Source organism: Schistocerca nitens, chromosome 2 (assembly GCF_023898315.1).
Source record: "Schistocerca nitens isolate TAMUIC-IGC-003100 chromosome 2, iqSchNite1.1, whole genome shotgun sequence".
Lineage (NCBI taxonomy): Eukaryota > Metazoa > Arthropoda > Insecta > Orthoptera > Acrididae > Schistocerca > Schistocerca nitens.
This window is the reverse complement of record NC_064615.1, coordinates 637,942,574-637,959,161: the sequence shown is the minus strand read 5'-3', so window position 1 is coordinate 637,959,161 and position 16,588 is coordinate 637,942,574. Positions and strand designations below refer to the sequence as shown.

Sequence of the window (16,588 nt, the reverse complement as noted above, 5' to 3'; positions counted from 1 at the left end):
TTTGTGAAATTCCGTAATCAACGTTTCTCAACAGTCCCCTTTCTAACGTGACCTAGACTATTTACGTCCTGCCGAGTAGTTAGCGTCTTTGATTATAACATGTAAGAAACAAGAGTTCGATTCGCACGACCCGTACGATGGATTTGCGGTTAGTGTGTGGACTAAGTGAAGCTGCACTGACCGCCACGAAGACAACTGCACAATCGAACCTTGTTGGCAGAAACTGCGTGCCAGACCCGGACACGAACCCACTACTTTGTCTTTCGCGGACAGTCCTCATACGGACTGACATATCCAAGCACGAATCGCGACCAACCCCCACAACTTCCCTTCCACCAGTATTTGCGACCTGCTTTTAAAACTTAACGAGGTGCTCTTGCGTAACCTAATGGACTAGTACTCTTCAAATAGAGGGTATTTCGGAGAAAAAGGGTAGCCACGGCCTAGGATATTATTTCCAGAGTAAATCTTTAACTCTGCAGCGGTGTGTGCGGTGGCTGTAAACCTCAAAATTTCGAGTTCTGATCCAGTATACAGTTTTAATCTGCCATGAACTTTCAAAACAACGTGCACTTCAATGCATAACGAAAGATTTATTTTGGAATTCAGGAGATATTTGAAGAACTAGGGGCTTCGACTTGAGGAAGAGAATATTGCGGACCAGGAACGCAATGAACTGACCTCACACCCCTCGATACAAATACTCTACAAGTGCACAGATGAGCAAAACTCAAGGGCGAAAGTCATTTTCGTATGATATACCAATGCCAGGTAACATATCCAGATAAAATGTGAACTATGAGTAGAAAGAACTATTGCAATAAGATACGTAAGTGTATTTTCAATAGCAAAGATAAGATCCAGTTACTAACAAACAATGCGTGTACTAAATTACCTGTTCTGATTGTGACAAATTTTACATTGGCCAGTCAGGAAGAGGCATATCAACTACCTGGCTGAACACAAACGCAGCTGGAGGTTGCAGAATTCTAACTCCGTATTCGCTGAGCATGTTCTGAGTGAGGGTCACAACAACCAGCCAGACTCCCATGTCCCTCACTTAGCAAACAAAGGCCAAACACTCAACCTGCTGCAAGCCTTTGAATTAACAAACATGTAGCTCACAGTCCTGATCTAATCCTAAATGATAAGACACAGCTCAACAGTTCCCCTCTCCTAAACTTCACATAATCCTCTAAAAATGGCTCTGAGCACTATGGGACTCAACTGCTGTGGTCATTAGTCCCCTAGAACTTAGAACTACTTAAACCGAACTAACCTAAGGACATCACACACATCCATGCTTGAGGCAGGATTCGAACCTGCGACCGTAGCAGTCGCACGGTTCCGGACTGCGCGCCTAGAACCGCGAGACCACCGCGGCCGGCCAGAATCCTCTCTGTGTTTCATTACTTCCCACACTGTCTGCTCCTACATATTCCAGTTTTCCAATGTTGATTAAGTTCTTTTATTTTATTAAAACTGTCTACGTAATCTATGTCAATTGTTAAGGCTTTCTTCTAAATGGTAACCGTTAATCTTTCCATGTTTAATACCTTTTGCAGTTGTCTCATCAAATATTTTTTTATTTTACTTGGTTCATTTATTTAATGCAAACTGTTACATAGTCACAGTTTTGAGTGTAATGTTAATGTTTTTCCTGTTTGCTCCTTTTCTATTCGTGTATTGCTCAGTTTCTTTTTTTTTTTTTTAATGCGGTACCACCACACTCTCAAAGATTGCATTAACGGTGTGTTCCCTCACATTCCTCCATTTTCCTGCATTTATTCGTTTCTCTTTATCTTACTGATATTGCTTAAGTTCTTTATATATTCTGTAGCTACATTGATAAGTCTTTCTTCTTTTAATTGGTTTGTGTAGCACTCACCATGTTTTACACCTCCTGAAGTAGGCTTGTCAAGTACTAATTTTATTTTATTAGTTTTGTTTATTGATAGAAACTGTCATGTTGGCATATTGTTCCTACTTTGTGTTAAAGTTTTTTACCTGTCTACTACGATTTTATTTTTATTTATTTACATTTCAAATGTTTTACTTTTTATATTGCATTACCATCAAACTATCAAAGATGTTACTTACTGAATGTTTCCGCTTCAATTTAGACGTGTAACTTCTCTTCCAATGATGTTTATAAATATTGTAACTTCTTTGGTGACAGTTCTCAGTAAACGTCTGAAGATGGCCTTGTAAGCCAAAAACCGGTTAACACAATAAAAGTAATATTGTAGAACAAAAGCAAACTAGTGCTTTTCATTTATTAGTATCTGAAAGAAATACGCAATGAGAGGAACAAATATTACATTTGTATTCCAAAACGATAATTTCACTGATGTCATCGCGAATCATGACGGACCCCTGGATATTTAAAAAGGCGGAACATCATCATTAATAGCGTGTGTGATCATCGATGACAGCAGTGCATGCTGAAAGATTTGGAGGTCAGTACCCCCACGCAACTTTATGCATCTCCACACTGTTAACACCTGCACCACCAAAACGATCATCGTCGACAGTGGTGAATGTATCCTCATTTATTGCACGCAGGAACAATCTACTGCAGCACCTCCACATGGACCAACGACCGCCGGACAGTTGTCAACCGTAGTGGTTGAGGAAAAGTAACGCCCTGCCAGAAGAACCTCTTACCTACCTTACGACTAGCGTGAGAGCACGTTGCAGACATTCATTTCTGCCATTGATGATCACACACCCTATTAAGAACCATGTCCCGCCTTTTGTAATTTCCAGGGAACTATCATGAATCGCGGTGGATCAGTGAAACTATTGTCTTAGAATGAAAGTGTAATTTCTGTTCGTCTCATTGCGTACTACTTTCAGATACTTTACACACCATATTGTAGCAGTTCTTTCTATGCGCTGTCCACTTTTGGTCAAGCTATGTTATTTGGCAGTGACACATCATGCGAAAGTTGCTTACGTCAGGCCCTCTGGTGTACGTCATTGTTCACAGGTGGTGACACACCACTGAATCATGAAATCGTTATTATTGTTATTACTATTATAATGTTTGCTCCCTCCCCCAATTATTTCCTTAGTCAAAAAACGTCTACTGGTACGTGACTCGAGGCCAATGACAGGCTCTTAGAAGATGATTGCTCTTGACGTTCAGCTGCATCGACCAAAATGTAGCAGACTGACGAATTCCAATTAGTCTTCTGAGTTTGATGTCGTGTATATATAAATGAGAGAGAAAGGGATCATCTGTCTATAATAGAAACAGAATCATCTTTATTATCATAAATCATCCACATATAAATTACCCACTGAGATAAGCAAACGAACATTTCAAAAACAGACTATGGATTGTAACTGTGAAATCTAACTCTGGCACAGGTTAATGAGTACGATAAAAACATGATTATGAGAATAAATCGTCGATATGGCCAATGATTGAAAGAATGGTTATTGGTTTAGAGAATTAACCTGGAAAGACAAATACGAACACCAGTAAGGTCGGCAGTGTGCTTGATGGAAGCAACGAACTGGCTGCGAAATGTTAAAACTGCGCAGTTAGTCACTGATGGCAATTAACTAATACCGTGCTCCTACCGTATTGGCGACCATTCTTACTACACTCATGGAGTGCGAAGGTGGAAGGCAGTGACAGTAACGACTGGGAATTCTGTCCAGCTCACTCTGTGTACTCACTACTATACTACATCCTTCTATACTACAGCTAGTCTCCTCTAGCAGCAAATCATTACTCTTTGATCAGTGGCCTATAATTGTTCCCTGACTTAACACTCTGAAACTTAGTTGTTTCTGGCAAAATAGGAATCTCGCCGACGCCTAGCAGCAGACTTCCCGAGGTCTGACCTTACTATTATTAACCAGTGGTGTGGTGTGATGGGGAAGCCAGAAAAACTCTCCCACTCTATGGCAAAGTTCTGAAGCTGATTAATTGAAAGGCATACAAGAAGACACACACGAGAAATCGTGAACTCAACAGAAATAAACACTATGAGCCAGTCAGAAAGCCTGTTACAACGATGTAAAATGAACGTTCTTCCGTGGCATGGGTGCCAAGGCAAATGGTGATTCTCATGTTGCATCACCTCTGAAGGGCTGCACTTGCCTTAGATTTTTATCTGTCTTATAAGGATTCTTCGCTGTTTCTCGAACAATACTGCTTTTTGGCAGATATAGCGAATTCCACTTTCGACTGCCTGCACTGAAAGTCAACCCTCAGCACGGAAAACATTTCTCCCAGCGGCCTTAAGTGAAGTTCTGTGTTGCCCCATCTTTCAGGCCTGCAGAAAAAATAACAAAGACCTCATCATAATAAAAGAAAGGAAGGAAAGAAGCAATTGACTCGGCAGTCACTGGTAGTACTAAATACTGTCTGCAGTTACATGCGGATCAAGATATCTACTGTTGTTGTTGTTGTGGTCTTCAGTCCTGAGACTGGTTTGATGCAGCTCTCCATGCTACTCTATCCTGTGCTTCTTCATCTCCCAGTACTTACTGCAACCTACATCCTTCTGAATCTGCTTAGTGTATTCATCTCTTGGTCTCCCTCTACGATTTTTACCCTCCACGGTGCCCTCCAATGCTTAATTTGTGATCCCTCGATGCCTCAAAACATGTCCTACCAACCGATCCCTTCTTCTAGTCAAGTTGTGCCACAAACTTCTCTTTTCCCCAATCCTATTCAATACCTCCTCATTAGTTACGTGATCTACCCACGTTATCTTCAGCATTCAGATATCTACTATAATCTACTATATTGACCAAAGGGGATGGCATGTATTATCATGAAATATGTTCTGTGAGAGTTTTGGGGAAAAAGTGCCATGTAACAATTGACCGTATGTTAATCTGTTACTTCTCTTTCACACTGATCACTGCCATCACTGTGTATCATGTAATCTGGTCAGCCTCATACATAATTGCCACCAAAATTTAGCACAATACAGAACCGGAATAGGAGTATAGACATTACACAGCAAACTCTAAATATCGATTCTTTTGGTATTATTAACTTTTATTAGATAGGACCAAACAGTTCAGTCGGCCTCTCTCCAGTTTATGGGTTGTTTAGCCCATTGAATTCATGCAGCTTTAGGTACCAGAGTGAGCAATAGTTCCTTCTGCGAGGTTCCCGGCTTCATATGTCTGTTGTATGGAGTTTCTTCACAGTATTTGCTTAAGAACTGCTTGAGATGGACCTGCACTTACTGACAGGAGAATGTTAGTCGGGCTAGGAATTTTTTGCTTCTGACATTAATATCCAGTCCCCTGCCAGTTAGGATTATTCTATAACCACTGGTCTTAGGAAATGCTACATCACTGCAATTGGTGCACCATCCCTTGAGGACATGCTAAAAATTTTTCAGTGATACATAAACAAATTGGGAATTTTTGTTCACTGTTTGATTATGGCATGTAGAATCACGGTATCTCCTTTCAACCAGTCTGCAATGATTCCACGCCGTCTCGTCTGATGTCATGCAATCGAGTGGCACATACACACTGCTTCACTGCCATGGCACATCAAGTTTGAGGGTCACATGACCTTCTGGTATCAATTCTACACCACCACAGCGCTCCAAAGTGACCAGCGTGCTCTTTTATGTGGGTCGCTAATTGTTGTGGGTGAACTTTACAACTTATCATACCACTCTCTTATAACTACCTCTACAATAGACGAACTGCAACACAGATCGTACCTGAACATACGTTTACTGTCTGATGCATGGAAAAAGTTACTTATGTGTTAAAAGTCCATTTATCGAAGTAACGTTGGAAAAATAACTGCATAGATGCCTCTGGGCGAGATATAATTAACCTTACTCACTGTCTCGAGGGAGTAATATGTAGGGATTCTGGACAACGTTGTATACCAGGGTCTGAAACTGGTTCTCTACATCTACATCTACATCCATACTCCGCAAGCCACCTGACGGTGTGTGGCAGAGGGAACCTTGAGTACCTCTATCGATTCTGCCTTCTATTCCTGTCTCGTATTGTTCATGGAAAGAAAGATTGTCGGTATGCCTCTGTGTGGGCTCTAACCTCTTTGATTATATCCCTATGGTCTCATCTCGAGATATACGTAGGAGGGAGCAATATACTGCTACACTCCTCGGTGGAGGTATGTTCTCGAAACTTCAACAAAAGCCCGTAGCGAGCTACTGAGCGTCTGAGCGCCTCTCTTCCAGAGTTCTTCACTGGAGTTTATCTATCATCTCCGTAACGCTTTCACGATTACTAAATGATGCTGTAACGAAGCGCGCTGCTCTCCATTGGATCTTCTCTACCTCTTCTATCAGCCCTATCTGGTACGGATCCCACACTGGTGAGCAGTATTCAAGCAGTGGACGAACAAGTGTACTGTAACCTACTTCCTTTGTTTTCGGACTGCATTTCCTAAGGATTCTTCCAATGAACCTCAGTCTGACATCTGCTTTACCGACGATTAATTTTATATGGTCATTCTATTTTAAATCACTTCTAATGCCTACTCCCAGATAATTTATGGAATTAACTGCTTCCAGTTGCTGACCTGCTATATTGTAGCTAAATGATAAAGAGTCTTTTTTCTGTGTATTCGCAGCACATTACACTTGTCTACATTGAGATTCAATTGCCATTCCCTGCACCATGCGTCAATTCGCTGCAGATCCTCCAGCATTTCAGTACAATTTTTCATTGTTACAACCTCTCGATATACTACAGCATCATCCGCGAAAGCCTTAAAGAACTTCCGATGTTATCCACAAGGTCATTTTTATATGTTGTGAATAGCAACGGTCCTACGACACTCCCCTGCGGCACACCTGAAATCACCCTTACTTCGGAAGACTTCTCTCCATTGAAAATGACATGCTGCGTTCTGTTATCTAGGAACTCTTCAATCCAATCACACTATTGGTCTGATAGTCCATATGCTCTTACTTTGTTCATGAAACGACTGTGGGGAACTGTATCAAACTACTTGCGAAAGTCAAGAAACACGGCATCTACGTGGGAACCCGTGTATATGGCCCTCTGAGTCTCGTGGACGAATAGCTCGAGCTGGGTTTCACATGATCGTCTTTTTCGAAACCCATGCTGATTCCTACAGAGTAGATTTCTAGTCTCCAGAAAAGTCATTATACTCGAACATAATATGTGTTCCAAAATTCTACAATTGTTCGACGTTAGAGATACAGGTCTATAGTTCTGCACATCTGTTGGACGTCCCTTCTTGAAAACGGGGATGACCTGTGCCATTTCCCAATCTTTTGGAACGCTACGCTCTTCTAGAGACCTACGGTACACTGCTGCAAGAAGGGGGGCAAGTTCCTTCGCGTACTCTGTATAAAATTGAACTGGTATCCCATCAGGTCCAGCGGCCTTTACTAGCAGATTTTCGTGATATACGAGTATACGGTTTCCTTCTTCAAGTCTCTGCCTTTCAGTATTACCTCAAAAACCCTCTCGCAAAACCCGGCAAGTCTGTCAACACTCACGCTGTCCTTATACAATCTTCATGAACTGTATTAGTCCAAGCTGTTATGGATCTAAGTGATATTAGTAGTATTCCGTTCTAGCTGAGACAAATTTTTTATAAGTATTATAGCCCTACTTTTGAATCGAGAGCTACAATTCGAACTGTATATAACTGATACTCTGTGGTTATGCCACTTCATTCTATCACAGTATCAATAAGATACTATATCCGGCTTGCTGACTGCTAATTGACGAAAGTACGGTGTTCATTGATAAGGCAATAGCCATTTCAAGTGGTGGAAACAATTTTCAGTGTCTTTATTTGACGGGAAAGAGAAGATAAGATGGTAGTGTATGGTATCTGATCTCGTGAGTATACATGCAGGCAGTGGATCAAATTTCAAACCCCTATTCAATGCTTCTAAGACTGAGACATTTATAACAGCAATAGCCAGAAAAATTTTATTTGTCAGAATACTTTTGTAAACATCCACTTGGGGTGAGCAGTCAGATAGGCACATAGGCACATATCCTTTCCAACAAAAGAAATTTGTAAGAGAAAGTAGTGGAGTGTTCTTGCTGACGCTAGGTAATTTTGTGTGCGTCCGAACTTTTCAGACAGATTCTAGTCAAAAAAGGTAATGCAACAGAGTGTCTGTAATAATCATGTATTGCCGAACGTTTAATACTTCGAAGTCAGCATTTCGTTCCTTAGTAGTTGCTTTTGTTAGACTATCAATCTCAAATAACAAAATTTTAAGGCAGGGTAACAGCAATCACTATTCCTGGGGCTAGTTGACTTATTGAAATGTTATATAATGATAATTTGTTCCCTTTCAGCCACTATTCAAATTTCGCCTATGCAGCCATTTTTCATGTGCTTCATTACTACCCTATTGAAAATAAGGAACACTTGACAAATAGCTGGAATACTGCCGAAAAGGAAATAAAACAAGTCAGATGGCGATTACATCATCATTTAGATAATTCCATATGACGGTGACTCCCAGAAGTAGGAAAAAAATTAAATATTGCTTTACACTGAAAAAGTTTATTGTTTCTCCAACTACATAAATTCTTTGTTTCTTTTATGACTAACGGTAGTGACAGGGAAATATTTTGCGTGGGCATTCACTAATACACATGTACGATTGGTTGGGCTTTCATTATGCTGAGACATTGAAAGTTGTTATAATTTGTCAACTTCCAAAATCTTCTACTCGCAAGCAATCCTTGCTACAATAGCGCCACTTATTGATCAGTTTTCCGTGTACTTAGTGGTGCTTCTGCTATACTAGTTTGTCTTGGTCAAGACCTTTGCGGCAAGAGCGGGCACAGCCATTGGGAACTGAGAGCACTGCTAAGGCTCACATGGAATACAAGTGTGAAGCAAAATAAAACCATCTCCTTCATTCCTTTCCTTTTGACTCTGTTCTGGAGTGAATGTGTTCTTTTGCTTGTGAGCGATATGGTGTGCTAATTAGAGTGGGCTGCATTGAATTATACTGAGAAATATGGAGAGTGATGTATGAAAGCCGCCTAACTTTTCTACGCAAGAAGTAATACTTAGTTTTGTAGGTAACATTTCTCTATGTGTAATGTTTTGTAAATTTACGAATTACGTGTGCCAAATTTGAAAAGGAAAATTTCAAGGTTACTAAAATAGAACGAACTGCGGAGTGGTATGTGATTATGATTAATGTGAGCCAGTTTACGTTCTGTTTACATGCTGTTTTCGACAGCAATCCAGTTCAGAAAGTCAGTATTTCATTAACAAAAGGCGTTCTGCAATTTGTATTTTTCACTACTAGCCAGTAGAGCAGGTCTTTGTGTGGTATTGGCTCATATTCCAAATGGCTCATGTAGTATTAATCTTATTGTTTCTACGTAAAACATACGTATTCTTTAGCCTTCAATATTCACAAGTAAAAAGAGAATCTCATACCTTTATTTCCATTAAGTTTCTTTCATCAATTTAGTTAAACGATGTATACTTTTCCTGACCGTGGCACTGAGAAACCATTAGGCCACATACTAATGGCTTGTACAGGAATAGTAAGAGTAATGATCTTGTGCTTCCAGCTCAATTATTACTTCAATAGTAGCCATTTCTGATGTTAGACAAACTCCACACACTGAAAGGATTTCTATAATGTTAATAATTTGTTTTTAGTTTCCTGAAGTGATGTTTGCCTCTCATTCACCTGTTGAAATACAAGATACCTCTGATTACTAAACGTCACCATATACTGTCATTTTGTTATGTAAACGCATATTCGTCATGGAATATTAACTTAGACTGATCACTGCATAACAAACAGTATTAGACACAATTAATCTATAAATGAGAGTGCTGCAATAGAATTCTATAGATGATGTAACAATGTGATATGATATGAACAATTTTAACTTTACTAGACTTCAGTGCATATTGGGAACACTTTTTTTACATAAAATGATAAGGCATTGGAATTAACAGAATTATAAGTAATGAGAATACCAATTTACTTCTAGTGAGAAGTGAAACATTTCAATATCAATCATTAAGGAGCTACACCTTATGAAATTTAGCTTTAGGAAAACTTTTTATTACATAATATAACCGATTAAAAATAATGATCTATTTTCTGCTGTGTCTCTTACCACGTATAAACAGTTGTGTATAAATAGTTCTCTGTTGTAAATTACATACTACGTACCAACTTGTGATTATTGTCGTGGCCTTGTCGTGGCATGAAATACCATCTTACAGTGCATGTGTTTTTAAGATGTACTCTACAATGTCTGCTAGACATGTATGTATGCATTCATCTTTATCAGTTCACTGTGCAGCTGGAGCCTGATAATATTCACAGTCGCGAATATTTTTCTTATATCCTGAGAAAGGTGCTTTAAATTGTGAATCTAGGAATATACTACTCCTCCCTATGCACAGCAGCAGTAGGTATCGTGAGGAAAAGATTAGAAAATTACAACATGCACAGCGGCATTTAACATTTATTCTTCCCGAAGGCCTTACTTGGATAGAACGTGAAGAAACTCTAACAAATGGTACAATGGGAAGTATCCTTTGCCAGACACTTCACAGTGATTTGTAGAGTACGGATGTGGATGAAGATGTATGCGTCTATTCCGAAGCTGTGAAGGTTCCCGCTCACTTGTGAAATATACGTTAAGGCAAAAACAATGATGCACCACGAAGGAGTTATTCGAATGGTACGGGAATCCGTAGATGTGATGGACATGTGCGGCCATCACATGATTACACATTCAGAAAAACTGGACGAGTTATTCAAGAGAAAGAGTTCCGCTAATTGAACAAGTCTTTAACGTACTGATTGGCCTCTGGCAGTTATGCTAGCAGTTATTCGATTTGCCACTGACATATTCTTTGAAGTCCTCCTGAGGGATATCGTGCCAAATTCTGTCCAATAGGTGCGTTATGTCTTCAAAATGCACCATATGGCGGGCGACAGTCATGCAGCTACCCCACCGCTGACTGGGGCGCCTCCAGACATGTCTTCGATGAATGAGATTTGCACTCTGCAGCGGAGTGTGCGCTGATGTGAAACTTCCTGACAGATTGAAACTGTGTGCCGCCTATCGAGTGTCGGTCTGGCACACAGTTTTATTCTGCCAGGAAGTTCCATATCAGCACACTCTCCACTGCAGAGTGAAAATCTCATTCTGGAAACATCCCCCAGTCTGTGGCAAAGCCATGTCTCCGCAATGTCCTTTCTTCCAGGAGTACCAGTTCTGCAAGTTTCGCAAGAGAGCTTCTGTGAAGTTTGGAAGGTAGGAGACGAGATACTGGCGGAAGTAAAGCTGTGGGAACGGCTCGTGATTAGTGCTTGGGTGGCTCAGACGGTAGAGCACTTGCCCGTGAAAGGGAAAGGTCCCGAGTTCGAGTCTCGGTCCGGCTCACAGTTTTAATCTTCCAGGAAATTTCATAGGTACGGTTGCCTAAGAACTGCTTATCTGACCAAAATTCTTCAAATATATCATTTTTCTTTCCAAATATTAGCACATCCCATAACATAACCAAGAAAATAGCCATCGTACACCACATTGACGCCGCTGTGAAATCACTAACATTGAACAATTATCGCGTAAATGGGAGGAAATGGAGTATCGATTTGATGTACGCCGCTCTACTCAGGACGCTCAAGCAGAATACATAACTCCGCAACAGAATCCTTCTGTCAATGTATGCGTATGTCGTATCTCTGTGTTGTACTCTAACTTCAGAAGAACTTCTTTTAAAATCTGCTCTTTCGGTTTGAAGCATGGTGCATCTGGCGAAATAATTTCTCGAGCACTCTATCTTGTGTTAAGGAAATGCGCATCATACTTTTTGTTGTGAACGATACAAATTGACTCTCGTGCAATCGCAATTCGGTATCTTGTTAAAAAGGGTCTTATATTTCCCTCGTATGGATAACTACTGGGGAACGAATAGGGTCGTTTATCCTGTTTGCAATGTCTTTGTCCGATCTTTAGATCGGTTAATGGAAATTCATAGACACTAACAAATGGTTCCTCTTCATTTCCTTATCACTAAAGTTTGAAAAAATACACCATGCAGTTTACAATTTGCAATAGGTTTTCCACCAGTACATGCTTAAAATATGATGAGATACAGTTAGGAGACGTTGAGAGAGTTAAATTCTTATTGTTTCAGCTTGATAGTAACTCTTACTGGATAAGCATACCCAGAACTGCTGAAGGGCCTAAACAAATATCTGTTCACAGTGCGAATGTTGTCAGGCACAGGTGACGCAAAAATAATAAATCCAGAATATTATGCGTACTTTCGTTTTGTTACGTCATATGGGATTTTTTTTGTGTAACTCATCAAGACAAGCTTAAGTTTTCTAGGCACCCGCGAAAGGCAAAGTCCCGACTTCGAGTCTCGGTCCGCCTAGCAGTTTTAATCTGCCAGGGAGTTTCATGTCTTGGATGGTCGTCGGGGCTCAATTCGAAGCGGGATTCGTCACTGAAGGCAGTTCTACTCCAGTCAGTAAGAATGGGATACCAAGCTGATTATCGTCCGCTATATGGCTGGCGCAACATCCAGGTGTGAGGATCCGGCGTTCGATTTCATTTCATAGCAGGAGCCCTTTGGTCGACGTCTACGGCACCTGTACAATAAAGCTGCACGTTAAAGATATTCTACAGTCTGTTTTGTAGCGCTTCAAGACAAGACATCCCGGCCTTACATTTCATGTAGGTAATGTCCACCCGCACACGGCGAGAGTTACTACTGCTTGTCTTCGTGCCTGTCAAACCCTAACTTGGCCAGATAGGTCGCCGGGTATCTCCCCAACAGACAACGTTTGGTACATTATGGAAAGCGCCCTCCAACCAGCTCAGGGACCTTACGATCTGACGCGTCAGTTGGACAGAATTTGATACAACATCCTTCAGATGGACTCAAACAGCTCTGTCAATCGATCGCAAGCCGAAAAAAATGCCTAAATGAGGACCAGAGGTGGGCTAATGCGCTATTGACTTGCTCAATTTATGAAGCTCTTTCTCTTGAATAAGTCATCCAATTTTTCTGAAATGGTAATCATTTGTTTGTCTGCACAAGTACTTCACCTCTACCGATTTCCGTGCCATTCGGATAATCGCTTAGTGGTGAGTCCTTTCTATTTTCTTAGAGTGTATTTCAGTACTCGCCAGGTTAGCCGAGAGCGCTAATGCGCTGCTTTCTGGACACTGGTAGGTGCGCCGGCCCCAGATCGAGTCCGCCCAGCAGATTAACGATGTGGGTCAGTGTGCCGGCCAGCCTGGATGTGGTTTTTAGGCGGTTTTCCACATGCCCCTAGGTGAATACCGGGCTTGTCCCCAAGTCTCACCTCAGTTACACGATTCGCAGACATCTGAACACGGTTGCACTATTCCATGGATTACACCAGCTGAGGATCACTCATTCTTTCCGGGGGGGGGGGGGGGGAGTATGGGGTGGCGGGTGGCGGCAGGAAGGGCATCCAGCAACCCCTTAACATTGCCAAATCCGTACCTAAGCACGCCGATCCTGCGCAATCGCGGGATAAGGGATCAAGCGATAGATAGATAGATATATAGAGTGTATTTCAGTACAAGAGACGCCAAACAAACCTTCAGTACTCAATGTCATTCGTAGGTACATTCTATTTTCGTTGTGTCCTAGGCAGTGCCTCGAGGCTTGCCAACTAACACTTTGGCATGATTTCACATAATGCAGCTGCACCATCAACAGGAGCGTCCGTGTACTCACCCGTGATGGTGATGGGCTGCGACCACCTGACGAGGCCGACGTCATAGAAGGCAGCGTTGTCGTCCGGCGTGTAGAAGCCGTTGTGCCTGACCGTGTCTGTCGCCGCGAACGACTGGCTGTTGTCTCCTGAGGTGGGGCGCGAGTACGTCGAGCCCAGCAGCACCGTGAAGTAGCTGCCGCTGCAAGGTGGCATCGTCAGAACACGCACGCTGCTCTCCGCGGGATTACAAGCCACTAATTATGTATTTGTTTATGCTTAGGTTCATAACCACAAACAGTCCTACATATTGTAACGGAACAGCTCCACTTTACTCGACGTGCCGTAATTAGACACATGACGGAGTGAACGTACGAGGACTAATCATAAAGGTGAAATATCACTTGGAAACAATTGTTACATAATTAATATTTGTTTGTTAGCCGGTATATGTCTGCAGTCGTGATACACATTGAAAACCCGGGCCCGTAGCACGACTTCTACGACCTTCTGTACTGACGTGTCATTTCCTCTGCTGTCGAAAACTGCATGGTACTTCGCTTTATCAATGAGCTTTGTCATTTAGTTTTGGGCTCTCTAGCGGCGTTCCACGGTGCTGTGGCGCAGAGACTTCCTTGTGTGTCGTACAAAAAATTGATTACGTAACTTTTTCCGGGATGGTAATTAAAACTTAATAGTTAATCCTCGTAGAATACAATAACATTTCCACCTCTTATACTCCATTCATGGGTTATGTGTGGGAAAAGCCCTCTGTTCAAAAATGGCTCTGTGTACTAACGGACTTAACATCTGAGGTCATCAGTCCCCTAGAACTTAGAACTACTTAAACCTAACTAACCGAAGGACATCACACACATCCATGCTCGAGGCAGGATTCGAACCACCGACCTTAGCGGTCGCGCGGTTCCAGACTGAAGCACCTAGAACCGATCGGCCACGGTGGCCGGCACACCCCTCTGTATGAACCCAAAATTCTCTACTCGTAATTTCATGACCATTGTGCGAAACGTACACGGTGTAACAAAATGACACCGACAAATATTGGAGGAGTACAATGGATATTCTGAGGAACAAATTAAGAATATGAACCCATGTCCAGAAACTTCGCCTAACGACGCTACAGGGCGATGAAGTTTTAAGGATTAACGTCTGCCTCTGGGCTACCCCTAACGCAGTACTGTTCCGACGGACATGTACACGTTAAACGCCATTTAACGATATGGATAATTTTAGGACAACATGGCATAATATTTGTACGTACTTTGGTCGTGGCTTATTCCAGTCCATATTCTCATCCATCATACACTGTAGGCCACACGCTTTTGTGTAGCACGAGTAATACATGAGAAAAAAGAACTTTTTAAGCAACACGTTGTATCCGTATTCTAGATGTTGAAAGGATTCCTCAGGTTCTTAGACTTAATACTGTAAACTGTGCTACAGACGAATGTTGAAAATTAGATGTACTGACATGGTAAGGAATGAAGAGGTTCTCCGTGGAATCGGTGAAGAAAAGAACATGTGGCAAAAACATTGACGAGAAGAAGGGAAAAGATGATAAGACATCTTCTGAGACATCAGGGAATAATTTCCATCGTACCAACGTGAGCCGTAGAGGGTAAAACTGTAGAAGAAGGACAGAGATTGAAAATAATTGAGGACTTAGATTGCTACTCTGAGATGAAAAGGCTAGTACAGGAGAAGAATTCGTGGCTGGCCGCATCCACGGATCTAGGTAAGTAGTGTAGTGTACAATCGAAACAGAATAGTATGCAAACGCAAAAGATAACCAGAAAATTGTGATTACTCCATTTTTACTGTGATACAGAAACGAACTGCGTCATCGACGGAATAGTGTATATGGAGATACTGAAGTGAATGTCAATGCTGTTGCCGAAGTTCTGTTTCATTGCTCTGTCTTCAGTCTCATTTCTGTTGATCCTCCCAGTGCCCTAATACTATCTTTCAAACGCCTCCATCCTTCAAAAGCGAAGCACAGCGCCCCCTATCATCTCGAAGTTACCCCCGCGGTACAAACAGTGTTGGACAAAAATATGGAAATACAAGCTTCAACACATTTTTAGATGATAGCCAAGCCTACAGGCTGCGCTGTTGTATTTGACCAGAAACGGCACACTGGGCAATGTTCTCAGTACTTTGCAAGTGTCAGTCATGGTCAGAACAGTGAGTGCGTGGTTGTGGCTGCATTATGCCGGAGCTAAGTGATTTAGAACGTGGGCAAATTGTTGTTGCTCATGTCATGTCCCAATTTTGACTGAGCTTAATAAGCATTGGTGTAGTATAACTCTAAGGGACGATGAAAAGCGCAGACCCTTCTTTGTAACCTGACGAAATCGTTCAGTAATTGATAGTATATGCACTGTTGAACTTTTGCACAGTAGTTTAGGAGAGAGCAACTGGTGATGTACTCGTGAGAGACTCGAACACCATTGTTGGGTAATGAATAGTAGAAAGCAATCGGGAGAATGTGGTACGAGAGGGGAGAAAAACTATTTGAACTCTGCAATAAATTTCAGATGTTAATAGCAAATAACTCTGTACAAGAATCACAAGAGCAGGAGGTATACTTAGAAAAGACCACGAGACACGGGAAGTTTCCTGCGCTCGTGGTCAGACAGAGATTTCGAAATCAGTTATTGGATTTTAAGGCATACCCATGTTCGGCTATGGACTCAGATCACAAGACTGCAGTGATACAGAATTGTACAGAATATCAGTATGGCATGAAGTGGGATACTAAAGTACTGAGGAATGATGAGATGCGTTTCAAGTTCGCTAATGACGTGGATCTGCGATGAGTAATATCACTGTAGGCAGTCCAGTTAAAGAGA

The 16,588-nt window shown here is 41.7% G+C and overlaps 1 protein-coding gene across 2 annotated transcripts in view; it reads right to left on the bottom strand.

The window, feature by feature from the left end:
- LOC126234530 (brachyurin-like) overlaps positions 1-16,588 on the bottom strand; it is a 62,338-nt gene that overhangs the window by 25,001 nt on the left and 20,749 nt on the right. For both annotated transcript variants that reach the window (XM_049943225.1, XM_049943224.1), the window contains exon 4: positions 13,739-13,917. In XM_049943225.1, the coding sequence (XP_049799182.1) occupies positions 13,739-13,917 (179 nt within the window). The remainder of the gene's footprint in view (positions 1-13,738; positions 13,918-16,588) is intronic.